General features: G+C 54.4%; 8 protein-coding genes across 8 annotated transcripts; 3 read left to right on the forward strand and 5 right to left on the reverse strand.

The window, feature by feature from the left end:
• Window positions 1-1,365: 1,365 nt before the first annotated feature.
• On the reverse strand, window positions 1,366-3,056 carry ISF_01993 (Major facilitator superfamily transporter; the record flags this gene model as incomplete). The annotated part of the gene is made up of 3 exons (XM_018845600.1): window positions 1,366-2,353; window positions 2,459-2,601; window positions 2,664-3,056. The coding sequence occupies 3 exons, from the start codon at window positions 3,054-3,056 to the stop codon at window positions 1,366-1,368; spliced, it is 1,524 nt and encodes a 507-aa protein (XP_018707323.1).
• A 1,558-nt stretch (window positions 3,057-4,614) lies between these two features.
• On the reverse strand, window positions 4,615-6,174 carry ISF_01994 (hypothetical protein; the record flags this gene model as incomplete). Its single annotated transcript, XM_018845601.1, has 1 exon — window positions 4,615-6,174. The coding sequence occupies one exon, from the start codon at window positions 6,172-6,174 to the stop codon at window positions 4,615-4,617; it is 1,560 nt and encodes a 519-aa protein (XP_018707324.1).
• A 1,441-nt stretch (window positions 6,175-7,615) lies between these two features.
• On the reverse strand, window positions 7,616-7,894 carry ISF_01995 (hypothetical protein; the record flags this gene model as incomplete). Its single annotated transcript, XM_018845602.1, has 1 exon — window positions 7,616-7,894. One exon carries the CDS (start codon window positions 7,892-7,894, stop codon window positions 7,616-7,618), a length of 279 nt encoding a protein of 92 aa, XP_018707325.1.
• Window positions 7,895-12,010: 4,116 nt separating this feature from the next.
• ISF_01996 (ran GTPase activating protein 1) lies at window positions 12,011-13,330 on the forward strand (the record flags this gene model as incomplete). The annotated part of the gene is made up of 2 exons (XM_018845603.1): window positions 12,011-12,202; window positions 12,260-13,330. 2 exons carry the CDS (start codon window positions 12,011-12,013, stop codon window positions 13,328-13,330), a joined length of 1,263 nt encoding a protein of 420 aa, XP_018707326.1.
• Window positions 13,331-13,943: 613 nt separating this feature from the next.
• Window positions 13,944-14,786, reverse strand: ISF_01997 (hypothetical protein; the record flags this gene model as incomplete). Its single annotated transcript, XM_018845604.1, has 1 exon — window positions 13,944-14,786. The coding sequence occupies one exon, from the start codon at window positions 14,784-14,786 to the stop codon at window positions 13,944-13,946; it is 843 nt and encodes a 280-aa protein (XP_018707327.1).
• Window positions 14,787-17,277: 2,491 nt separating this feature from the next.
• Window positions 17,278-18,345, forward strand: ISF_01998 (hypothetical protein; the record flags this gene model as incomplete). The annotated part of the gene is made up of 4 exons (XM_018845605.1): window positions 17,278-17,612; window positions 17,743-17,791; window positions 17,843-18,034; window positions 18,163-18,345. The coding sequence occupies 4 exons, from the start codon at window positions 17,278-17,280 to the stop codon at window positions 18,343-18,345; spliced, it is 759 nt and encodes a 252-aa protein (XP_018707328.1).
• Window positions 18,346-19,240: 895 nt separating this feature from the next.
• ISF_01999 (Proteasome, subunit alpha/beta) lies at window positions 19,241-20,309 on the forward strand (the record flags this gene model as incomplete). The annotated part of the gene is made up of 3 exons (XM_018845606.1): window positions 19,241-19,243; window positions 19,318-19,569; window positions 19,653-20,309. The coding sequence occupies 3 exons, from the start codon at window positions 19,241-19,243 to the stop codon at window positions 20,307-20,309; spliced, it is 912 nt and encodes a 303-aa protein (XP_018707329.1).
• A 239-nt stretch (window positions 20,310-20,548) lies between these two features.
• ISF_02000 (DNA polymerase V) lies at window positions 20,549-23,650 on the reverse strand (the record flags this gene model as incomplete). Its single annotated transcript, XM_018845607.1, has 1 exon — window positions 20,549-23,650. The coding sequence occupies one exon, from the start codon at window positions 23,648-23,650 to the stop codon at window positions 20,549-20,551; it is 3,102 nt and encodes a 1,033-aa protein (XP_018707330.1).
• Between the last annotated feature and the right edge of the window lie 1,073 nt (window positions 23,651-24,723).

A 24,723-nucleotide genomic window follows, 5' to 3' on the forward strand; every position in this document is an offset into this window, starting at 1 on the left:
GAATTTGTACGACGATCCTTCCTTCCCTTTGCTAATATAAAACCTAGCCCAAGCAAACGAGACGACCACTCAAGATACGGCAAACGGGCACCACCAGAGGAGGGTGGCTTGCGGGTTCACGCACAAAAGCCCTCGGTCGACCTCGAAAATGTCAAACGCCCTCGCGGATCCTGAACATTCGACTGGTTGAGAGATGTTGTGGTTACTCGGAGTCCGCTAGATCGACACGCTCGACCATGCTAAGCTTTTCGCCAACGACTCAAGGTCCCCTCATTATTATCCACCCGCCACAACCAAAACTGGCAAAATCCAATGGCTGTCGCTGGAGACAAGGACCAATATTGCGTCGCATACGCGCGGCCTGGAGAGTCCAACAAGGCCAACATTGGGGTACTCGAGAGGGGCTTTTCGAAACAGGAGCAGCAAAGAGTGGCGGCGTCCCGCTCCCTGCCCACACTCTCTCTTTCTCTCCGAAAGCTAACAAACAAGCCATCCACCATCGGATGCTTTTTATCACGAATTCGTGGGCCGCTAGCAAAATTGCCAAGCCAAAGTCGGATCTCATTCTCAACCTCCAAGCTTGATGAGAGAAGACATTACTACTGCCGTAGTTTCACATGGCCGGGCTTTTTAGGGTGGCATAAACCGTCTGCTTGGTATCTATGCGAGAGTGTTCGACCTGGAACCTCTGCACATCCTCCCCCGGTGATCGACATAGCCTTCCAAAAAGTGGCGGCGGTCGCTAGCTAATGACGTTGTTGCATGCCTCACCTCTGACTCTGAGACATCTCCACGATAGGCTCCCCGGCCTTCCAGTCGTCGCCGCCTAAGCGACTGCTACACTTAACGCTGATTACTATACTGGCATTATGTCTATCTATCAAGACATGTACGCTGATACTTACCTCTTTATTGCAGCTGAATCTCATTGTCCTCCCCCCTTCTCTGTTTTCCTGCAGTTTTTGTACTCCCTGTCGCTCGTTGTTTCGAAACAAAGCCCGGCTGTGCGACCTCAGTTCTCCTCCGATTTTATCTACGCTGAATTAACAGGAGGTGACTGCGCCATGAGACGTGCGTTTCATCGGCAGAACTTGTTGTTAGAGCGTCGGCTCAGCATTTACTCATTGCTCTCGATAATTAACCTTCTTTCCCACGACGAAATTAGAACATCCTCCGTCAATCTGGAACGTCTCGCACATGTGCTTGCAGAGAGTCGAGCCTACGCAATTTCTCGTTTGGCGTACTCAAAGCGCCGGGAGCTGCCGTGCGGCCTCTACAGAGCGCCTTCTTTTTTCAGACTGGAGCTAGGATTTGAGATGGCATGCTGGCTGGTGTACAAGGCCAGATTTTAAATTAGAGACTTATCTATACTTTTTCCGCAGATTCCTTTTCTCCGCCCGGTTGCGACGCGGCAGGTTGCTCTTCTGGGACTATGCCAGACCTCCAGCTCTCGCCCCATCTTACCGTGGCCATTAAAGCACACGAGCTGACGACCAGTAGGACAGTATTTATCGTCATGGTCCAGCCAACACCGATACTCCGAATCATGGGAAGCGCGACCGCTGTAGCAATGCAGGCGCCGATGTACCGCACTAGCCAGCAGATGGCGATAATATCAGCGCTGAGCGATGGCGTGTTCTCCAGGCAGTACGTATTCAACATGGTCGAGGCTATAATTTGACCTATAGCCTGAACGAAGAGGAATATGAGCGGCGCAGGCATCCCCCCTACCGCTTTGTCAACCGTCCACCCGTATATCAAGACTCCGCCACCCTGGAGGAGGGCAAGAGCAGGTATACCGGCTCGGAGTCTATCTTCAGGTATACGCCTACCGCGCTTCTCGATCCAGCGCTTCACAGTCCAGTCACCATATCTGCCAGCTATCATTGTTGAGCAGAGGCAGCCTGCGCCTGGCACCAGGTAGAAAACGCCGGACAGCAATGGCGAATCGAGATGGAAGCGCGGATTCAGCACGAAGCGGATGGGGACCAGCATGCAGTACAGTGCGAACAACGTGACGGCAGAGGCAAAACTGACGGCCACGACGTTTAAGTAGCGGAGGAGACTGACGGACCGGAGCGGATTGATTTTGCGTGCCACGGCGGCCATCTTATCGCGCCGTGGGAGGTGGGCCATGTCTTCGCTCAGCTTATGGTGCGTCGTCTCGGGAATCATGAAGTAGCCGGCGGCCATAGTCGCGACGGCACAGCCAAGCTGGACCCAGTATATGATGCGCCAGCTGGCAAATTGGACGATGAGACCACTCATGAAGGGACCAAAAGACGGCCCAATAACGGTACACGACAGATACCAGCTGATGGCCGTTGCTCTCTCAGTTGGCTTATATATATCGCTACGGAAACAGGTTAGAACATTCTCGGCACGGTGCATCAAAGGAAAAGAACGAAATACTGCGTTTCACAGCGCGCAGACATCGACAACGACCACCTCTGCATACCTGATGATGACGTTGCCAAGAATAGTCAGCGCAGAGCCTCCGATGGCAGACAAGGCGCGAAAGACGAAGAATGCTTCGAGATTGGGCGATAGTGCAGTCCCCAGACTCATGCAGCAAAAAAATGCACAAGCGCATTGGATGATCTAAACAAACATTTAGTCAGTCAATCCCTCCACATCCCGGCTGCTGCGTTCTTGCAACTTACCACGCGACGGCCATATAGCTGGCTCATGGGGCCCCAGACCACACACCCGACGCCCGTCAGCGCAATGTAGATGGCGTTGCTAATCTCCACGACCGTGTCGGTGCTGCCAAAGGTCTCCGTGATCTCGGGCACGGCCGGGAGCACGCTGGTGCTGGAGACGAGGGCCACGAAGGCGCCAAAGCCGAGCACGGCGACGATGATGCGCTTGCGGCCCGGCGAGAACTTGCTGTAGATCTCCTCGCCGTCCTCGTAGAACTTGTCGTCGGCGTCGGCATCGTCGCTGCTGTCGTGGCCGTCGGCGGCCGCGTTGGGCCGGGAGATGGTCCGGTGCGGGCCCGACATGGCGGCGTTGTCGGCCGTCACGACGGACGGCACCGGTTGTAATACGCTCATGCTGTGCAGACTCCCAGCAGGGTGTGTGCGTGTGTGCGCTTTATTTTGCTTGTGTGGCGTGCGAGACTTGCCATTGAAGGCTTGAAATTCTTTGGCGACAAATCTTTCCGGTTATGCTAATGGGAGCGAGATGCAACCCCCGGGCCCAAGTTTGAAAACCCAAATGGATGCCAAGGCGGGAGACTTTCGACCAAATCCGGTAGCGAAGTCGGAAATCGATTCCGCGCTTCGACTTATAAGCCAGGAAGCACTTCGGGGCGAACAGGAGATATCGAGCCGAGGATCTTGATGTAGCCGGTGCTGTGTCGTTGCGGTGAAAGGCGATATTACTTTGATGCCTGCTGAGCTCTAACGAAAAAAACAAATTTTGCTTCAAAAAGAGGATTTTTGTCCAAGGAGGATGCAATGAGAATAAGCAAAATAAAACTCTATGAGGATAACGTCAGTGCAGACGGGGATGTCGTCTAGTTTTAAACGGCCCGGCCGTCGGACTTCGCACCGGAGGGACCCGAGGTTGTGTAAAAGGGCTTTACGAAGCCACAGAAAAGACGAAAGAAAGGGCCAGTAATTTTTTGAATTTTTCCTCCTTCCCTCTTGTTGGCCAATTAGCCCTACACTGAATTGTTCCAGTTTCCCCATTGTTGTGCTTGGACTTGTCCAAGTAGCCGAATACTACGCTGGGCTGGGTCTGCGTGCGAGTCGGGCACCGCCGCCGGCGCCGGCATCCCATGGGTATCGGCCGGCCGTAAAAAAAAAAAATGATTAAATGAAATAGAAGACGGGTAGCGATGGCGCCCCAGCCTGATTGGGCACCAGGAGTATAAGATGCTGTCCGATGGGCACGGCATCCGTCTCTGATGCATAATTTGGGCTTACTGTGCCGATCGAGACGAGGGGGCCAGGCAAGATGGGCAGTAATTTATTACAGAGCACGTTTTGCTGTCCGTCCTACCCGTCCAATAGTAAGAATGCTGATTACTATAGTTTCTTTTTTTTTTCTTGGTGGCGAGGAACGGTTGCGGGTAGAAGCGACAACGGCGGCGGCGGCGGCACCGTTAAATCGCCGATTTACCGTTCTCGAAGAAGCCGAGCGAGGTTGGTCGCATCGCATCATGCATGGAAAAAAGGGCTTCCCACTTGTGGTATGCTGTGATGCAACGTTGGCAATGGTTGAGAATAATAATAAGCGGTCAAGACGTCTAGAACATAAATCGCTTCACAGGCTTGCATCTTTTACTAGCATTCCGTTAGGTTCCGCTCCAAATCATGGGCGTACACATCTTCCTTACCTATCGACCAGTGTAACAAGAGCTTACTGTAACCTTCACATCCTGGATATAGATTCGAATCACTCGAGTCTCTATTCTGGACAACTAGACTATGTATGTATGCCATGGTATTTTTCAAATTCAAACCCGGAAAAAACAGTAATGCCCAGACGCCGTGCTTTATGCAAATGCTACCACACACCCAATACATCATCATTTTCTGCAACCCACATTCTGCTGATATCCCACTCATTTCACATCTCAAACATTCTCTTCCGCACATTGTACTCTCACAAGAGCCTTTGTACTCGTTCCTGAATCGCCCGGCTGATGGGCTCCCCGCCTCGCTGAATCACCACATTCTCCCTCCCTCCAATAGTCACGATCCGTAGCCACTCGGGCGCAATCTCCTTGGCAATCAGGCGGATGCAATCTACACCCTCTTCCTTGGACATGGGCACGCGCAGCGAATCCCGTAGCTTCTCGACAATGGCGACCATGGTAAAGGCCTGGCGGGGCAGGGAGGCGGGGTTGGAAAGGCTGAGCATGGAAATTGTTGACGCCACGTCGACGACGCGGTTCAGGGCTGCGCGGCGCTGTAGCTCGGGTCCCGTTGGCGGAAGCGGCGCGTTGGCGGCAGCCAGCTGCTTGTGTCGAAGGCGGTCGAGGAGGCTCATCTTAGTCCCATCCGCATTGAGCAGCGGTGCCGCTGCGGCTTTTTGCTTGGCCTCTCTCTCCTGCTGCTTTGCTGCCATGTCGCTCTTCAAGTCCGAGAGGGCCTTATGCCCCTTGGCCAGCAGAGCCGCCGTCGTGACGCTCGTGTTCATATCCGTCAGGTCAGCTTGCGGAAGCTCTGCTAGCGAGAGAGCCTCGAGAGCCACATCGACATCCACCATCTGATCAGTAGCCCTTTCCGTGCAGAGCATCTTTAGATTATTTTCAAACTGCCGGCACAGTTGCGCCTCGTTGATGGCGGTGCCGTCATTCCCGGCACGAAGCTCGACGCACACCTTGCCCTTGCCGTAGTCGGCGACGATGAAAGGCGACTTGATGCCGTCCTCTTGCACGGAAGACTCGATGGCCACGCACCGACGCACGTCCTCCACGGTGACAGCACGCTTGCGCCACGAGCGCGCAATGTTGGGGGCCAATTCACGGATGTCGAGCGGCACGGCGCTGCGAGTGTGTGCCATCTGCATAACGACCGAACTGAGGAACGCCCGGTGCAGACGCACCAGCTCGGCGAGGTGCGGCGGAAAGGCGGCATCAATATCTTTGTCGGCTGCTGACTTGGCTTGCTGCTGCTTCTTGGTGCAAAAGGCGTCAATCCTGGCCTGGCCGGCTTTTGCTACCTGCCGCGACTTGCTGATGATGGTGGAGGCGCTCGGACGGTGCGCGGCTTGCTTTCTCGATACGGGCGTCTTGGCGACCGGCTTGCCCGGCCTGCCCTTGGCGGTAGGTGTAGCGACGACGGCCTTGACTGGTGTCTTTTCTGACTGTGCCGTGAACGCGGGCTCTTGGCGCCTGCAGGCTCGCTTCGTATTGCGCTGGGCGACGTCGTCATGTTGGTGCTCGATGGTGGTCTGGTTCTCGTCCTCCTCGTCATCGCTGGGGCTGAAGGAGATGTTGCGGCGCATGTAGTGCGCACAGGCATCGCTGCCAGAAGGCGACGACGCCTTGCGCTTCTTTGATGGCGTAGTAGTTGTCAGGTCAGCCGAGGAGACGATGACCTTTTTGGCAGTCGCGTCGGAAAAGACGTGGCTTTTGGAGACGCGGGTGAAGGCGGCGATGGAAGGGGCAGGACCCTGCTTGGCCGCGAGGGGCGCTCTCGCTCTTGCTGTTCGAGCCATTTCGAAGGGTCGAGCCAGGGCAGTCAAGCAAGAACGTTGGACAGCTTCGACAAGCTCTAGTCGGTAGAAGGTGCGAGCGTGATCTGGTTGCAGTAGCGTATAATTCGAGCAAGGCAAGCTTCGTTGCCGGGGGTGATTTTTGGATGTACAACAAGAATCGATCGAGGACAGAGATTTACAAAAGAGCAGACGTTGCACAAGAAGTGGTGGAAAGTCGATTGTCTCACGAGCCGGGCAAGCTATGACAGGCATTTGGAAGCGGAGTCTCATCGGTTGGCTGGGAGGCGACGGGTATTGCAAGGGAGACGCGAAACAACGCGCTACCAACGCGCGTTCTTTTTCGGGTGGTACACAGCGCGTATAGTGGTGTGGGTAGCTTATTCCTATGTACAAATATAACTATGTATGTAGGTACAACACGTACAGAGACCGACATAGCCTATGACCATCACCACGCAAAGAGGCAGTCTGATTTGTCTTTTTTCGTGAATACTTAAAAGACTCAAATGGAGGTTGATCTTTTCCAACAGAAATCACGTGATGACATTTCTGGTGTTTGGTTGCCGACTTCCTCCATGTACGCGCCGTTTACCCGCACGTGCTTCCCCAGATGCTTCCGATACCTGCCTGACCTTCTGCACCTAGTCCCATCCTCCATTTGCCCGGGTGGCATATGAAAAAGCAAAAAAAGGACCAATTCTGCAGAATCACGTACATACATACGCATCACCGCCAGCAAGGCTGCAGCCTCTGACGCTTTTTACCCCAAGCGGAAAGGGGGGTCCGATCGTACCAGTAGAATGCGACTCCGTCGGCGATCTGCCTTTTGGACCAATCCACCATCACTGACTGAGCTGACATATGAAGGTGAGCCCGAGCAACACCTTATATCGGCGATAGCGATGGGCAGCGGTCATCGTTGGCACATCGGATCAACTCGGAAGTGGAGAGCTTCCTTGATTGACGCCTCCGATTCACAGTTGTATCATAACCCGCCAGCTTTCACCTGCTTTAGCAGAGTGCAGCTGTGACGGATGTTCACTCCGCTGGCCGATATTTGCCGAGTCTTTACACATCTTTCATCACGAGTATAGCAACTTGCGGCATGTATACGCGCCAAAACAGCTCGATTGCCTTGTCAAGTACATCATATTTTCCATGATAGTTATCTGTGATCCCTGACTGTCGGCGCCCTCGGAAAGAATCCTCGAGATGATGCACTTGCCATGTCTCGGCCTGTTTCAATACCATCCCTTTGCTTTGATATGCCCATAACTCCAGTGAACAAACACCACAAAATCAGAAAAATCCCTGTCCGAATGCTCGCCAGTTGTTTGTAAATGGGACTCAGTTGTTCCCAACGCTTGTCGTTTGTCAAGAAAAGTAAGAAAGAAAGAAAGTCGAAGAAAATTATCGTACCCGGTGCGAGCCATCTGCTCGCTTATGAGCGAGTAGGCTTGGGCCAGCAGTCCGGCCGGAAGCTGACGGGACTAGGCGGTGGAGGCGCGGGCACGGTGTAGTCATACTCGAAGATTTGGTGGTTGGGCGTGGCAGGTCGCTTCGAGGTATTGGACGATAGAGATGCACTGATACCCGAGAAGAGGTCTTGCGATGATGGAACTCGCAAGCCGTTCTTCTGAGGGGCATGCATGAACGGCGCCGAAGTCTGAGCTGAAGGCATCATGAAGCGAATGGGAGTAGGCTGAACAATAGTAGACATGTTAGGCGATTGTTTGAAGCTGTGTAGGTTTGGTTCAGAGGAGATGAGGAGAGAGGCACCAACAGGTTCGGTCGGATAGTAGTAGGAGGTAAGGAAGTAGATGTGCTTGGGAGGATGAGGGAGGGTGGCAGGCTGAGCGGACGTACGGGTGGTCAGATATGTATATATAGCAAATATTGTGTGCACAAGACGACACAAGATCAAGTGCAGCTGATTCCGAGCTGGATAGGTCGGTAAATCTGGGGTACTTCTGGGGGACAACTTGTCGATTTGAGTCCGAGGCAAGCTTTGTGTCTTTGTATGTGAAAGTGCTGGGGCAATCGGTCGGCCCGGGCCCAACGTATGTATGTATGTAGGCCAGGAGATAAGAGGCGCCAAAGCCAACGGAGTAGGAGAATAGCGTTTGGAATTTGGCGGAAGCTGGGGAATGTGACTGAGCCGAGGGAGTGAGTGTTTGGAGTATTTATGTTTTCGTGCTTTGATCGTCCTTTAATGGCTGCCCTGATTTGGCGTTTTCTTTGCAACTTAGGTGTGTCTGTCTTTGTATGGTTGGCTGATTCAGGGAGATGGGAGAGACGAGAGAGTTGGTGTCTTGTTTGGGGATGGAGGGAAGAAAGGAAGAAGAGGAATGGAATAGAAATGCGGAGGATGTGGGAGGAATAAATATGAAGGGGGAAAATAATAAAATGATTAAAGAAAGTCGTATGTTCCTTTTGGGTCGGCTTGGAAGCGAGCAAGGACGGGAGCGGCAGGTCGATCCAACGAGGAAGGAGTACAGGAGGACGGACAGGCAAAAGGAGGTAGCTACAGATGGCCAGTGCCAAGTACTAGCAAGGTACTTTAGTGCTTGAAAAATAGGTACCTTACAGCGACTCTTGCTGGCATTCACACCCGTAAAGCCGGGTTCTACGAGCATGGGTGGCTTGGGGGAGAAGAGGGGCCTGCATCATTCAATGCATGCGCTTCTCTATTTTATTTTATTTATTTATTTTCGTGAATTTTATTTAGGCTCTCCGTAATTGTTTGTTGAGTTGTGAATCCCCAGCCCAGTCAATACTCCATCCCGGTCTCACCACCCAATCCGAGGCATCCCCAGGCTCCCCCAGGTCTTGGGCAGGCGCACAGCCAGGTCGTTACCTGTCTCTACCAAGCGCAGAGCCAACAGAACTTGTGAGAGGTACAAGGAACAACCCTCCAATTTTACACGGGCCAACCAAGGGCGGCGAAGAGACAGAGGGCATTGGGCAACAGGAACAGACCCCGCTGGGCTGCGGTCCCAGCACAGCCAACGCATCAAGCTTGTGTGTGTGCGTGTGCAGTATGTATGTACGTATATGTGTGTGGACAAGACACGACTCAAGGCAACACAAAACAGGCACCGATGGCATACTGGCACAAACAGTTTGGACTGGTACAAAGGCAAAGGCAAAGAAAAAGGTAGCTCTACCAGTACTGAGTACTCGGACGGGCCCTCCTCGTTTTAGGCAGCTTTTCTGTGAAAGACGGCGGCAAGGTACATGACATTGTCTGGGGTTGATGTGGAGAGAGGCGCGGACAGTCCTGGCCGGCAATCCGGGTCGCGAGTTGGTTAGGCTCTAACTTAGGTAGTTATTCGGTATCAACTATGTAGCTGGTAGTTAGCCAGTTGCATCTGAGTTGCGGAAAGAGGCCCTACGAGTAAAACAAGCGTATCAATGTCTGAGACGGAAATGTGTGGCATAGGTAGTATCCGTAGGCAGTAGCGTATAGTACCAGCACAGTTTGTGCTTTGCTGTGCTTTGCTGTGCTTTGCTGTGCTTTGCTTTACTTTGCTTTGCATTGCTTTGCTTGCTTGAGCATTATTGATTGCGTTTGCCTGCCCTCATACACCATGACACGTAAATGCCTAAATTTACCTTTTAACTTTATTAATATCCAAAGGTCTTGAAGCAGTCTGGGCAAGCAAAGACCACGTCTGGGTTCTACTGTCTGGGGAAGGTTCCAGTGGGCTCAGCCACCAAGACAGCACCTGAAACAGCTTGGCCTCAGCGCTCTTCAGCGCTCTCTGGCCGTTTGACACAGCACTGTAACCGCTGTACCAGTCAGCCGCCAGGCGGTATCATGAGTTCATGTATGAAGTGTCAGCCGTGGAACCGCTGTAAGCTACCTCAGTAGGTATGTAAGTACCCACGACTCGCTCAGACATGCACTGTATTCGGTACTGAAACCGCTATAAATAAGGCACGTATCGGTAAAGTCAGTAACCGCCTACCTAGTACTAACGAATAGCATCATCCCACCCCATTCCCAGCTCGATAGCATCAACGCCCCGACCACGCCCTCATTTCCTTTCTCTCGACCTATTTTCCCGGCGTCCTCGGATTTCCACTCGCCTGGGACAAGAAAAAAAAATGTGAAAATAAAGGCCGAAACAAGCTTGGTACTCTACGCTAGTTAGCCAAGGGAGCTCAATTTGCTCAGCGCGTGCTTGTCAGGCAATCAAGAGACGTGGCCTGTTGACGTTTCTTGCCGAGGGATGAAGGGAAGCTAAAACTAATAGAATTACCGAAATTTACTAGAACTTTCTTAAGATTATTAAGTAGAAAACAAAAATAAAAGGGCCAACCAAGATCACCGTTTGCCATCCCATCCTCCCCATCCTCCATGGATGGTACCACAACCCCAAGCCCCAACAAACTCGCTCTCAGCCCTGGCCACGTATCCTTCCCCATGCGGAAAAAAAATGTACGAATAGCGCACTGGCTTTCAGCTTACCAGCAGCAAACATTTCGAATAAAACAAGTTATCGGTGTTATCCGTACGACGATGAAAGAGAGAGCGAGAGGCAGCCTGCATGTCCAGCCAGCCCTCTTGTGCAGATGCTCGGTGCCGTGTATCAGTGATTTCAGCCCAAGCCTGCCACAAATAGACTTTTGGTTACGTACATGGGGAAAACAAGAAGGGGAAGAAGAGAAACGAAGAAAAAGTTCCTTTCCGCTTCCGAGACACCGGCCCATCCACCCCATGGGCAGACCATCCCCTTAAAAAAAAAGAAAAGGTACCGATCTGGTGCCTGAAATTACCACCTTGAGCATTGTCATGCCGCGGCCCGCCCGTCCTCCCCGGCCTGCCCTCCTACATTGTTCTAGAATAGAACATCTAGAAACCCTTGTTCTGGCGCCAAGCCCCGCTATGGATACACGTAACATTCTTCAGACGGGTAACCGCGAATGGCTGCTCCGACAGGAGGGAAATCCGTGCCCCCTCCTCCTTCTCAGCATGGATTGCGTTCACACACACACGTATTACTCACTGTGACACGCGACACCTCATCCCCCTCCCCTCGGTGCTACTCTAGCTGGCCTTGTTGCTGCTGCTCTGCCCAAACAGACCTTGCGGCTGGCGGGTGGCGCAAATCAAATCAGGCACCATCGCACAGCTGGGGAAAGGCAGAGACGGCCATGTGTGGCGGGTAAGAGATGCGTCGTGGAGGAGAGAGGAAACAAAAAATATAGTAAAACAGGGAAATGATCGACTGAGAAGAAGAAGTAGGGAGTCAGTATACATAAAATTCGTCTGGAATTCTATGTTTTTGAATAAAGTCTGTTACTTCTCACTGGACATCCCTTTGGGCAAGAAGGTCACTGGCAGGGATGATGTCCAAGAAGGCATAGATGAACTCGAAAACCCTGGTATGTATGTATGTATGTACGTCTCAATTCGCAGAATTTAGCTATTAAGCGGAGGTATCCGTACTGTGCCACGACCTGCCTAACTCTAGATAAGAGCTTATCCGGCACAGCGATAAACTCTTATCTCCCACCAACCACCAACCAGGTGTTGCTCGCCGCCGGCTGCCTGACCGCCTGAGCCAAATTGCTCCCCGCTGCATGCACCAGCCACAGCGATTGACCCGCCGTCATTTCGCGCTGCCCTGGAGATGGTTCGTTCATCTAGAGTGTGTGGCTGATGCCATCAAAGCCTGCAAGCTCTTTCTTTGACCGTTCTGACTTGCCCCTCCCCCGCCAAAACCACAACCACAAGCCGTAAACGGTCTTGAGCTACACTTCAGCAACATACTTCCCTCTCCCACATTGTGCAGTTCGTACCAGTCTGTCATCATAAAATATCGTCAAAATGGTCAGCTCCAACAAAATATTTTCCCTCGAGGGCAAGGGTCTGAAACTGACCACCGCCGCGGACGTCGAGCCGCACATCGCGGACCTCCGCGCCAACGACGTCGAGGAGGTGCACCTGCTCGGTAACAGCTTGGGCATCGAGGCCTGCAAGGTGCTCGGCGAAGTCCTTGCCACCAAGAAGAATCTCAAGGTACGAGAAGCTGGCAGCGCAACCCATGACACACCACAGCTAACAAAAACTTGCTAGGTCGCCAACCTGGCCGACATCTTCACCGCTCGCCTCCTCTCCGAGATTCCCGACGCGCTCTCGCACCTCCTCACGTCGATCCTGAACCTACCCCAGCTACACACCATCAACGTCAACGACAACGCCTTTGGCCTCAACACGCAGGCGCCGCTCGTGGCCTTCCTCGCCGCCCACGTTCCCCTGCAGCACCTGTACCTCAACAACAATGGCCTCGGTCCCCATGCTGGTATCCTCATCGCCGACGCGCTCTCGGAGCTGCACGCCAAGAAGCAGGCGGCCCGCGCCGAGGGCCGCGTGGTGCCGGACCTCGAGACCGTCATCTGCGGCCGCAACCGCCTCGAGAACGGCAGCATGACGGCCTGGGCCCGAGCGTACTCGCTGCACAACAAGATTCGCGTCGTCAAGATGGTTCAGAACGGTATTCGCCAGGAGGGTATCAGCCACCTCATTGGCGAAGGCCTCAAGAACGCGGCTGACCTGCAGGTGCTCGACCTCCAGGACAACACCTTTACGCTGCGCGGCTCCCGCGCCCTGGCGTACGTGGCCCCCCGCTGGGCAGCGCTGCGAGAGCTCGCCGTCGGTGACTGCCTGCTTGGCGCCAAGGGCAGCGTGCTGGTCGCCGCCGCGCTCGCCGGCGGCTCCAACGCCAAGCTGGAGACGCTGCGCCTGCAGTTCAACGACATGACGCCCGCTGGCCTCAAAGGCTTCGCCGAGGCCGCCAAGAATCTACCCACGCTCAAGCGTATCGAGCTCAACGGCAACAAGTTTGAGGAGGAGGACGAAAGTGTCAGCGCCCTGCAGGAGCTCCTCGAGGAGCGCAAGGAGGCCCACGGCGGCGACGTGGTCGCCGAGGACGAGTGGGGCGTGGATGAGCTTGACGAGCTCGAAGGCATCGACAGCGACGAGGAGGAAGAGGAGGAGGAAGAGGAGGAGGAGGAGGGCGTCTCTCCCGAGGCGCGTGCCGAGAAGCTCATCAAGGAAGCCGAGGAGGCGCAGGAGGAGCCTACCGTGCAGCTGGAGGATAAGAACGTGGACGAGCTTGCCAAGAAGTTGGAGAAGACGGGCATTTAATGCATGCAATAGCAAGACTCTTTTTTCGGGCTTTTATATAGACTATACACCAGCGCTTGAAAATTACAATCATGATTGATGATGACCTGCGGCTACAAGAAGACTGACATACACTTTGACTGCGACCTAAACGCAAGACCACGGAATACGAGGGATGGTGTATGGAGAACGTACCTCTATCTGCTATGTAGGCAAACCACAACCTCTATAAGCCAGTTAGCCCTATAAACTAAAAATCACCGGTGCGAGAACAAAGCAGCCTAGAAAAAAAAAAGAACAAGAAAAAAGCGAAGACGACAGTAAATGGAGCAAGGGAAGGGTATCTTGTCGGGGGGAGTGCCAGGTTCAATCTCATCCTTCAGAAACTAAAACACACAAACACACGAACACGCGAAAAGGTCCAACAGTGTCATCTTATTTTCCCTGCTACCAGTATCATCCTCCATCGTGCCAAGGAAAGCAAAGTGTTTTTGCTTCTAGTCTGGGTATCTGTGGCTTTCCGTATCTTTGTCGTTGCAAAAGCCGATGCGTGTCATTGTTATAAAAGTCGTTAGAAAGGGGGGACGTAGGAGAAGGAAAAGAACCAAAGAAACAAGGCGTGCTGCGCTTTCGTTTATATGATGACGTCCATGGCGTCGGCGCAGCGGAACTGCTCAAAGGCGCCGTATTGCGAGGCCATTTCCATCTGCTGCTGTTCGCGGACAAAGTCCGGTCCGAGGTAGATGGGATCCGTCGCCTTGTTGTACGCGGCCGCCGATCCAAAGTGGCAGTAGGCGTTGCTGTTGTTGGCCGACCTGCTGTTGCGTTCGTGTTCGCGGCGCATGAGCTCCTCGTAGCCAGAGGTCATGTAGGGCTCCGACTCGGCGGGTTGGGTCCAGTGCCCGCTGGCGATCTGCTCAATAGGCGGCTCCTCCATGGCGGCGGCATTCATCTGCTGCTGCTCGCGGGTGTAGCGGACGCGGGCGAGGTGCTCCTCCTGCTCGAGGGAGGTGCTGCTCCACGCGAGGGCGGGGATGTTCTGGGCTCCGCTCGGCGGGCAGATGCTCCAGAGCTCCAGCAGCCGGAGCTTCTGGCCGTCGTCGGCGGTCTTGAAGAGCTGGAGCTGGGAGGGGGTCAGGAGCGAGGGCTCGACGCCGTGGCTGCGGAGGAGGGCCTCCGCCTGGGAAGCCTCGTTCTCGAGCGGGGCCGAGGAAGGTCGCTGGAACGCCTGGTGGGCGTCGGTCTCGACGTCTTGGCTGCGAGGCTTGGAGACGTGGTACGAGTGCGTGTAGTGTTGCGAGGCCGAGTAGATGGGCTGCTGCGACGGAGCGGGAGGGGCCTGCTGCGCCTGCTGCTGAGCTTGCTCGTTGGCCATGGCGGCCTGGAGCTCGGGGTTGAAGGTGAGGTTACGCGAGAAGAGGGCGAGAAGCTCGTCGGGAACTTGCATGTTGCTCTGCATGTGAGCCTGGGCAGGCATCATGGTCTGGTTACTGGTGGTTAGCCGCTGATCATTGCAGGAGCACGCAGTGGCAAGCTACCTCCATGGTAAATGTTTTTTTGTTTGTTGTTTCTTTTCTTCTTATTTCACAAAATATCGGGCAAGGAAGCAAACGGTCCGGTTCCGGCGCCGTGATGATGGAGTGGTCGAGAATGAATAATTTCTGATTCAACCACGGGCGGGTAGGGCGGCGCGTGGTGGTGGGCAAACGATGTGGCCGAGGGCAAGAGTCTACGAGGGAGCAAAGGACTGGACTGGGCGGTACGGGATGAGGGGAAAGAAAGGCGAAACCAGCGTTGTAGAGAAGAATCGTTCGTGAGAAACGGCACGAGAAGATGAAGGGGGAGAAAAATCAGCGAGACGCAGCGTCTTTGAATCACGGGTTTGGCGTGCGTTGGGCACCAAGTGTGGTCACAAGCGGATTGGATTGGCGGGGCACAGGAGGGGAACGGTGAGGCAGCGACGGAGGCTGTAGTTGCGGTCAGTATGACGAGAAAAAGCGTAAGACGGTTAAAAGAAGTCGAGCCAGGGAAGGCGAAGAGAAGGCGATCAGCGATTTTTGTTTGTTTTGCGGTTATTGTCAGGGGGTTGGATTAACAGACGACGTGGCGAAAAGATGACACGGACGGGATGCGTTAGGTACAGTATATATGTTATGTCATGGGGGGGGGAAGTCGGTGACGATATTTGTTGGGGGCGAGTGTCATGCTGGGAGGGGGAATGAGCCACCGAGGTACCTCGTTAATGAAAAAAGGTGCCCGAGGTACTTGTCAAATTTACTCGAGGGAGAGCCCAGCCCAACCCATGTAAGGAACAGAGAACTGCCAAGGCACCTGGGACCAGCGGACGACCCGGCGGAACCAGCGGGGAGCAGAGCGGGAAGCCAGAAGCCACCGGGGCGATGGATGGATGCGCGGCGCGGCGGAACCGCAATGGCGGAACTGTGCCGCGCGTAAATAAGGGCATCCTCAGCCTGCAACCCGGCGAGGCCATCTCAGATAAAATGCAGCACTTCAATATACATACAGCTCGTTTTATAATTGCGTGCAGACTCAGACCAAGTAAGCAGGTGCGCGCGCCGCGCTTTGCTTGGAAAATAAAATTACTACATAGCATTGGAGACTTATTGCTGCATCAAAGGTTACAAAGCTGCCTGCTATTGTCGCAGATATATTACTGGGTAGCTATATTGTCACGGGCATATTCAATGCCAACACCCGCATTCACATGCAACAGTGTGACACTACTTGCACCAAGTTCATCTTAACAATCCCGTGGTCCGATTTATTTCAGTCTTTCAAGCACTTCGCCCGCGCCGGAGCATCTTGCCCATTGCCCGTGTGTGGGTCACCGGACTCCGGCCCGGTAACAGGCAGCTCCGCGCCAGCTTATCGGCCCCGTACAGCCCAAAAAAAGTAGGAGAAAACTAGAAGAAGAAAAACATCACGCATTTCATGTATTATCCGCACTATAACATTCCCATATGACCAAATCTAGACTGCAACGTATTCCCAAGTCAAGCCGTCCCTCTCCATGCTCAGGCAGCAGCTTCAGGAGACCCCAGATTTTCCACACACAGCTGCAGTTTTACTTGCCCTTATGTCCCTTCCGTCCCTTCTAGTCCTGAGTCGGCCTGGTCTGCTGTTGCTGGGCCTGCGCTGGCTGAGCCGGCCTATGAGCAAGCCTCTGCTGAGCCGATTGCTTTTGAACTTGCTGCCGCTCCGGCTGTCCCGGCTGTTGCTGCTGTCCCGGTTGTCCCGGCTGTCCCGGCTGCCCTTTCTGTCCTTGCTGTCCTTGCTTTCCTTGCTGTCCTTGCTGTCCTGGCGGTCCTGGCGGTCCTGGTGGTTCCGGTGAATCTGGATGAAGGATGTCCGTGATACCGCCAGCAAGACACCTAACAAAACTCGCCCAAGAAGTTTCATGTGTCCGGGATCGTTAAGAGTAAATGGCCCATACTCTTGCAGTCTGAGGAAACAATTCGACATATCTGGGCACCCTTTGTTTGTGATGCATTCAACATATTCCCAAGAAAACATTGCAATGGTGAAGTAGATTTCGTTGTAATCCTGTGAAACCAAGAGTCGCCTGCGATTTTTGTCAGCCAGTTTTAGTTATCATGTTAGGAGGAATGAGTGGACTGACTTGTAGTAATGGACTTTTTCATCCTTTGTGGGTGGATAATGGGCAATCCACTCTGGCCACGGCGCGTCCTTGTCCAACAGGAACAACACTCACAGTCAACCACGGCCAGCCACGGCCAACCACAACGACACCACTCCTCAAGTCGCCTCCCATAGGTAGTGTGACAGCTTCACGTTCTCGGTTGGGTGACTCGTCCGGTTGGGCACAGCCCGCCCTGCTTCGCATATATCCCAGGCTTGCGCGCCTCATGGCCCCTACCCTCCGAAATGCACCATCACGACCCTTCCCACCACTCCGCCCGGAAAACATCGATCCAGTACTCCCAATGATGAGCCAAGTTTCACGAACAAGCCGCTGGGATGATTTCGTCCTCTTAGCTGTTGTCCCCCTCGGCACCACGGGGAGGTTACAATGGAGTGCTCGCAACCTTGCTCGGCGTTTCCAAAAGAGAGGCTGGGACCTCGAGTTTCAGACACTTGACCTTGAGACTGGTCAAGCTTCCGATGGCCAGTGTTTTCTAGAGCCGCGCCCCCAGAGTCAAGTTGAGCAGTGGCTCAATGCTACACAACCATGGCTGGATGACTTCAATACGGCCAAAGACCTCCCATTCACCCTCGCAGATGAAGTCCTGAAGGACAACCGGTTTAACAACGGCACGGATATGTGGGCTTTCATATCCGCATATCTCATAGGCTCTGCATCAGCGGAAAAGTTCGGTCTTTGGGGATCGTTTACCCGCTGGCATTCTGCAGGGCGAGTTGCTTCTACCCCCGACCTACTGATGGGCACATAGGCTAATGATTCGATTTGGAATCGACGACGATCTGCAATACTACGGAAAGGTAAAGAAGTTTATTTAGCGTACCCTAGAAATCCTCACCTACCTACCAAAGCCGATTTCTAAGACGGAGTTCCGGCACGGCAAGGATCCCAGAGACGCCTCTGTACCTCACACCCTCGCCGTCATCGCCACCATGACTCCGGCGGCCCCGAACAAAATCTCGACGCCTGAGATTGCAGCTTTAGTCGCCCTTGCAAGTGATATCGTGGTCGACCCCAAGTTTCATCAACACACAATCATTCCAGTAAGTGATTGGTAACCACGCAACTTCTAATTCAGAGCCACTGACTAGTCTATCTAGATCACTCTATTCACCATATCAAACAGAGAAGTCCGCATTGTTCAAGGCTATTTTAATTTGATTTCTCGCAGACTATACGTTACCATCGAGCCTGTCCTGGACTTTTCTACTTTTCTGACGTCGCTGGAAAACCGCAGCAAATTTTACCAGCTACTTGGGTGGCTTGCCGCCGAGCCGACGGGGAACACAATGCAGTAGATGTCACGTTCATCGTCGCCCAATCAGCTGTTTTTGGTTTTGTTGGAGATTTTTGAAAAGTCACGAAACCAGTGTCTTTGATTACTTTTGAGCGCCATCCTTTGCGTCGTCTCATTCATTTACGCATCAGCCACCATCTAGCCACACAGCTTCCGGGTCGCTACAGAGCCTTGATGGCGGGAGCAATACAGAACTTTAGTTACACGAAGTATTATCACGCTTGAATCTTCTTCCTGTGAATTCGAATTGACTTCGACTTATCAATATCATGTAGGTTAGATAGCGAATATAGACTGACGAACTGGACTACGCTCCGATGTCAAAAGTATCACTGCGTTAGTAATAAATAAAAATACAAGCTATTCGTGAATTTCCGCACTAGCAATTATTTTACAAGCACCTATGTACATACTTTGTGATAGACTTTTTGTCGTTATCAAGTTCTGCGACGACAAGGTCGACCACTATAATTATAACAAGTGTGGCGGTGTTGCTTAGCCACGATTGTCAGCCACACTTCAGCTCAGGTAAGTTAGAAGCAAGCTCTACGCTTCTGTGTAGGCAGCTCGAATTCGCAATCGACCCCAGGCATGCACCCGCAGCCATTTCATGGTCGAAAAGCGAACTCAGACCTATAACTGAATAGAGAAAACATTTTAGGCATTTTCGGCTTGTGGAGTTCCTCTGCTCGTCGCGTCCCTAGTTTTTAATCAAATTGTTTGCTGCTATTTCCACGCTGTATAGTACATCTGTAGGTTACAGCTTAGTAGCTTTCTTGTTGTGGTGCTGTGGCCACCAATCGGTCCCCACGTCGCCTCAGGCAGAAGCTCCCTCGTCAGCTTTCCTCGTCAACCTCCAGCCAAGAAGCCGCTCTTCATCAACCGCCACGAGAACACTGCATCAACACCGCACCCACTCATCGAAACCGCGTTTTCTTCAATCCACGCAAAAATGGTAAGCGCCTTGCATTTCGCCAGGAAACGACCCCCTCTCCCTTGATCCCCTTCGCCCGCCCGACCTCACTTTAGCTAACCACCGCCCTGCGCCCGTGCCAGACTTCGATAGGAACTGGGTACGATCTGCTCAACTCCATCTTCTCGCCCGACGGACGCAACTTTCAGGTCGAATACGCCGTCAAGGCGGTCGAGAATGGCGGCACGTCCATCGGCATCCGCTGTGACGAGGGGGTCGTCCTAGCCGTCGAGAAGGTGGTTGCGTCGAAGCTGGCCAAGGCGGGCGCCAACAAGCGCATCGGCACTGTTGATAGTCACATTGGAGTGGTACGTATCCTTATCGAGCCAGCGCCTCAGCTCCCGCCCCGTCTCTCCTCCTCTGCCACGGCCAGGCTAACACGGGGCCGCAGGTCTACTCTGGCATGATCCCGGATGGCCGCCACTTCATCGACCGAGCCCGCGACGAGTCGCACTCGTGGCGGCAAAACTTCAAGGCGCCCATCCCCACAGCCGACCTGGCCTCGCGCATGGGCAGCTACCTGCAGGCGTACACCATGTACGGCTCGGTGCGGCCCTTTGGCATCACGGGCATCATCGGCGGCGTCGACACGTCCGAGGACACGCCCGTCGACGGCGAGGTCGGGTCGGGCCCCGCGTGCGGCGCCGGCGGCAAGGTGGCCGGCAAGAAGCACGGCGGCCCGTTCCTATACATGGTCGAGCCCAGCGGGCAGTACTGGGGCTACTACGGCGCGGCCACGGGCAAAGGCCGCCAGGCTGCCAAGGCGGAGCTCGAGAAGCTCGACCTCCAGGCCGGCGGCATGACGCTGCGCCAGGCGGTCATTGAGGCCGCGCGCATCATCTACGTCGCCCAAAAAGACAACAAGGACAAGGACTTTGAGCTCGAGATGACCTGGATCAGCACCGCCGACGGACCTACCAAGGGCCGCCACGTCGAGGTGCCCAAGGAGCTCCGCGAGGAGGCCGAGAGGTTAGCAAAGGCCGAGGACGAGTCGGATGACGAGGACGACGAGGCTGAGAAGAAGGACGATGATAAGATGGAGGAATAAATGACTACACAAAGCTAACGGCCTCGGGCCGGTCAAAGAAACACAAGAAATAACCATGTAATATCATAAATAATGGCAGGGTCCATAGAAATATTGTTACGACTGACAACTTGTGCAAGTAGTTTCCAATGAGTTCATGTGACTTGGAGCTTATATGTGAAGGTGGTTTGTTCCCAAATGAGTTCTATTCCGTTGCATGCTTTTTTATATGTACACTAACTCACTACCACGTCTTCCAATCACTCTTCTTCTTCTTCTTCTTCTTCTTCTTCTTCTCCTGCCTTCTTGTCCCGGGCCTGCGCCGCGTGGTTCTGGCACCAGTTGTTCCAGTCCACGAAGAAGGACGTCTGCAGGCGGGCCTCGCCCAGCACCCAGCGGCTCTGCGTCTGCGCGTACACGGCCGCGATCCTCCGTATGCTGTCGCGGTCCGCCGTCAGCATCGACCCCGCGATGATGAGGCTCGCCGCGCTGGCCGCCTTGCTATACGCGTGGGCGTTGTCCTTGCCTGCCTCCTCATGAATCTCCGTCAGCAGCGGGAGGAGGTCCTCCTCCTGCTCCGCCGCGGAGGCGGGGACGGGTGCCGCCTTGCCGCTGCCGCTCCGGGCCTTTCGCAGGGCCTTTTGGTAGTTGAGGATGACGTCGCAGGCGCGGACGGCGAGGGGCTTGGTGGCGGTGGTGCGGACGAGATTCAGTAGCGGGGGGAGCAGGGCGAAGGCGAGCGGGTTGCGGCGGGCGCCGCCCTCGACGCGCGCGTAGACGTCGACGAGGTCGAGGATGCGGTGCTTGAACTGCACGACAGACTGGCGCGCGTCGCGGCGGTCCTTCTTGGAGTCGGGCCGGGCGCGCGCGCGCTGCTTGAAGACCTCGGCGAGCTTGCCGTCGAGCTCCATCATGGCGCCGTCGGACATGTCCCCGTCCGAGTCGGACGACGCGGCGTCGGCGTCCTTGTCGAGCCGGTGGCTCTTGAGGATCGTGGCGCACAACTCGTCAAGGTCGATGGGGCCTTCTTGCTCATCGCCGTTCTCGTCCTCGTCGTCGCTGTCGCTGTCGTCACTGTCATCGTCGCTGGCGTCTTCCTGGTCGGCTAGGTTGACAAACTCCACGTCAGAGCCAAGCTCGACGTCAGAGGCGTCATCCAGATCGACGACATTGTCATCATCGCCGTCTTCTGAGACGTCCTCGTCGATAAGCATTGCATCGTCATCGGTGTTGAAGAGTTCCTTTTGGCCCTTTGTGCTCTCGTTGGACGCCAAGGGGTCTGTCAATAGCTGCAAGCCACCGGCGGTAATGTGGCTGCTAAAAGCTTCAAACACTTGCTGCGAGACCTGACGCATCAAAGACGAGGGGCGCGCAACCATGGACAGCAGAATCTCCACAAGGAGCTCGGAGCTTCCTTCCGTCTTGTCGCCCTTCCTCAGCTTGTCGTCATATTGCGCCAGATCCTTGAGTGACTCCATAGCGTCAGGGTCTTCGTTGTATAGTTGGAATATCGAGATGGCGTGAAGAGTGGCCAGCGCCTCGTTTACGCTCTTGCCGGCTTCAGTTTTGGTCTTGCGCTTCAGTAGGCTGCGCATGCGCTTGAGAGCATCGTCAACTGCCGTCTTGATGTCATCCTCCATATCGACCGAACTAGGATCGATGGCACCGATGGCATTGCACAGTCCAGAAAAGTCGTCAGCGTTGCGCGTCAGTTTAGATAGAGATGACTCCAGCCTTGATCGGCAGAGCTCGCGGATTTGTTCTGTCAGCAGCAAAGAGGGAATATCTTCAGGCTGCGAGTAGGCCAATCGGGACAGTTCTTGTAGATACAGGCCGAATGAGTCTCTGTTGTTGCTCTTCTCTGAGCTAGTTGAGGCGGACGCATTTAGAACCTTTGACAAGTGCTCGACATATGATCTTAGGGTTGATTTAGCTTGAGCCTCTTCTTGGCTTGCTAAAGACGGGATGGGTAATTGCAGGACTTCGAGGATTCTCTTCTCGCTAATGGTGCCGGAATTTTGCAGCAGACGGTCGATAGTCTTGGACGCTGTGCGCTGGTCGAAGTTGTAGACACCATTGCCTGTGAGCAGATTGCGAAGGACTGTTGTAAGGCTCTTAGGGTGCGCTGCCACGGTGTTCTCAATAGCTTTGAGTGCCTTGACGGCGGCTCTGTGGAGATAGCGGTCTTCCTTTGCGGCTTGATTCATCAGGCAGTTTAGGAGGTTCTTGGAAAAGAGCTTGCCGAGCTTCGACTTTTGATCCGCCAGTCCCTCAAGCATCTTCTGAAAGACCATGAAGCCCTTGAACTTTTGACCATCAGTGGCATTTTTTGAGAAAAAGCCGTCATCGACGACTCGCTGCCAGAATTGATCGAGCTCGTCAGCCTTCACGTCCTCCCCCGCATAGTACGCCAGAAGCATATCCCACACGAAGTGCAGCTGCGCCGTCCAGTTGGCTTGCTTGGGTGCATTTCCCTTCTTTTCACTAGCATCCTTGCCAGATTCGTTGAGGCTCTCCTTGAGCACCGAGGCGAGATCGCCCAGGGTCTTGGTCGCGAGCGGGTGCCGCCACGGCTTGACCTTGATATCGGGGTACCGACTCATCGCCGTAATCCAGAGCGCGACGCCGTCAGCCGTCTTAGCCAGGTTGGCGTCCGCGATCTGCTTGAGCGTCGCCTCGGCCGACGCCTGGTCCATCTGCCGCAGCGCCTGCACGACGACCCAGCCGCACTGCGAGCGCAGCCAGACCTTCTTCTGCGCGATCTTGAGCAGCAGGTCCAGCACCATGTTCCAGCGCGTCGGCTCGGCGAAGATGACGCCGGAGCTCACGAAGCACTCGATGCCGAAGAGCTGGCCCAGGTAGTGGTCGCGCTCCTCCTGGCCGGGGATGTTGCCGACGGCCTGCGTCTTGTCCATCAGGATGCGGACGGCCTTTTGAAAGGTGAGCCCCGGGTAGTGCGCGGCGGCGAGGGCCTGCTCGCCGAAGAGCTGGGTGACCAGTTCGGTGATGACGAGGCTGAAGCCCAGCCGGGCGGCGTTGCGGCCGCTGGCCAGTCCGCGGAACAGGCGGCGCTCGAGGTGGCGCTCCAGCACGGCCTCGGGGACCTTTTCCTCGCCTATGAGGCTGGATATGATGCAGTCGGCCGCGAAAATTCTCTCGTTCTCATCCTCGTTGGCCAAAAGGTCGTACAGGGTCGCCTCTCGTCGTCGTTCCTCGCCGGCCGGGCTCTCGACAAACGGACGCTTTTCGAAGACGGCCGTGGTCGACTTGGCGGTTGAATTAGAGTCATTCTTGGCCTTTTTATGGCCATTGGCGGCGGCGGCGCCATTCTCCTTGGCTCCGCGCTTTCTCTTGCCTGCCATGATTTGTGAAATGAATTACGGCGGCAAAGTATCGCACATTCGTTCTTGGCCTACAAGCAATCTCGCTATCAGATGCCGTCCCAAGAAATTATATTCTGCCACCATCCCCCGCTTGCCTAATCTGGATCATCCCACCTTGCTCAAAATGGACAAGTCACGTGAAAGCGTGACAGTGTCCGTTGCCGGGCGGGGCAGAGGTAACGCGTCCTGCATTGTTTACTTAGATAGCGCGACTGTGGTGCTGTTTACTTTCTGGGATCGACGACGTCGGTCACCGTTGCAGGCCGCATTGACAAAAGGGAGGGCTCTCGAACGATATGAAATCCGATATCATGCGAAAGTAAAGGGTTAAAAAAGGGAAGATGAAGCCACTACCGGTCTCACGGGGTATCAATGGCTCTCCCTCGAGAAGACCAGGAGGCAATATTTGCTGGCCCTACCCTGGTGGCGGCCGCCAGTGCCCGGTCAGAAAGCTTACCAGTCACTCTTTGCTGGTGGGGCAATGGGATCAGAGAAGGAAGGGCAAAGGTTTCAGGGCGCCGGATGGAGACTTTGAAGACGGCTGAAAGCAGACATGCGGTGTGCCCAGTGACCGAGACGGAAAGCCTTCAACTCAGCGGGTGGCATACGTGATTGGGTAGATGCAAGCGTGATGTGCGTAGTCATGTGCATGTTCTCCGACGGGCTAGACGTTCGAACCTTGGAAAAGCCATCTATCTGAAGAGGGGTCTGGCGGCAAAGTAAACAATACAATGGCCTGGAAGAGGGGGGCCGCGCAGGGATGGAAGAAAGAAAGCCTCACAGAGTCTCAGCAAGGCTTCACGAGCTTCTCGTTGGAGGGACAAAGAAAGGCTAAACTTGGGTACGTGGAGAAGAGGCTTTTTGCTCTGCCCCCACGGGCTTCGCCTCTTTTCCCTTTTTTTTTTTTTTTTTTTTTTTACAGACTTTTTTTGACGTTGCCCCAGAAAGAAGAAGGACTAGAACTTGACGGGATATATTATGCTCTGCTTGGGGAAGCTTGCGAGAATGGGCCCGCGTGGTTACCCTATCGTTTCGGTGTCCAGTAGAGCTGC

This window comes from Cordyceps fumosorosea (assembly GCF_001636725.1).
Source record: "Cordyceps fumosorosea ARSEF 2679 chromosome Unknown scaffold_3, whole genome shotgun sequence".
In the NCBI taxonomy this organism is placed as follows: Eukaryota; Fungi; Ascomycota; class Sordariomycetes; order Hypocreales; family Cordycipitaceae; genus Cordyceps; species Cordyceps fumosorosea.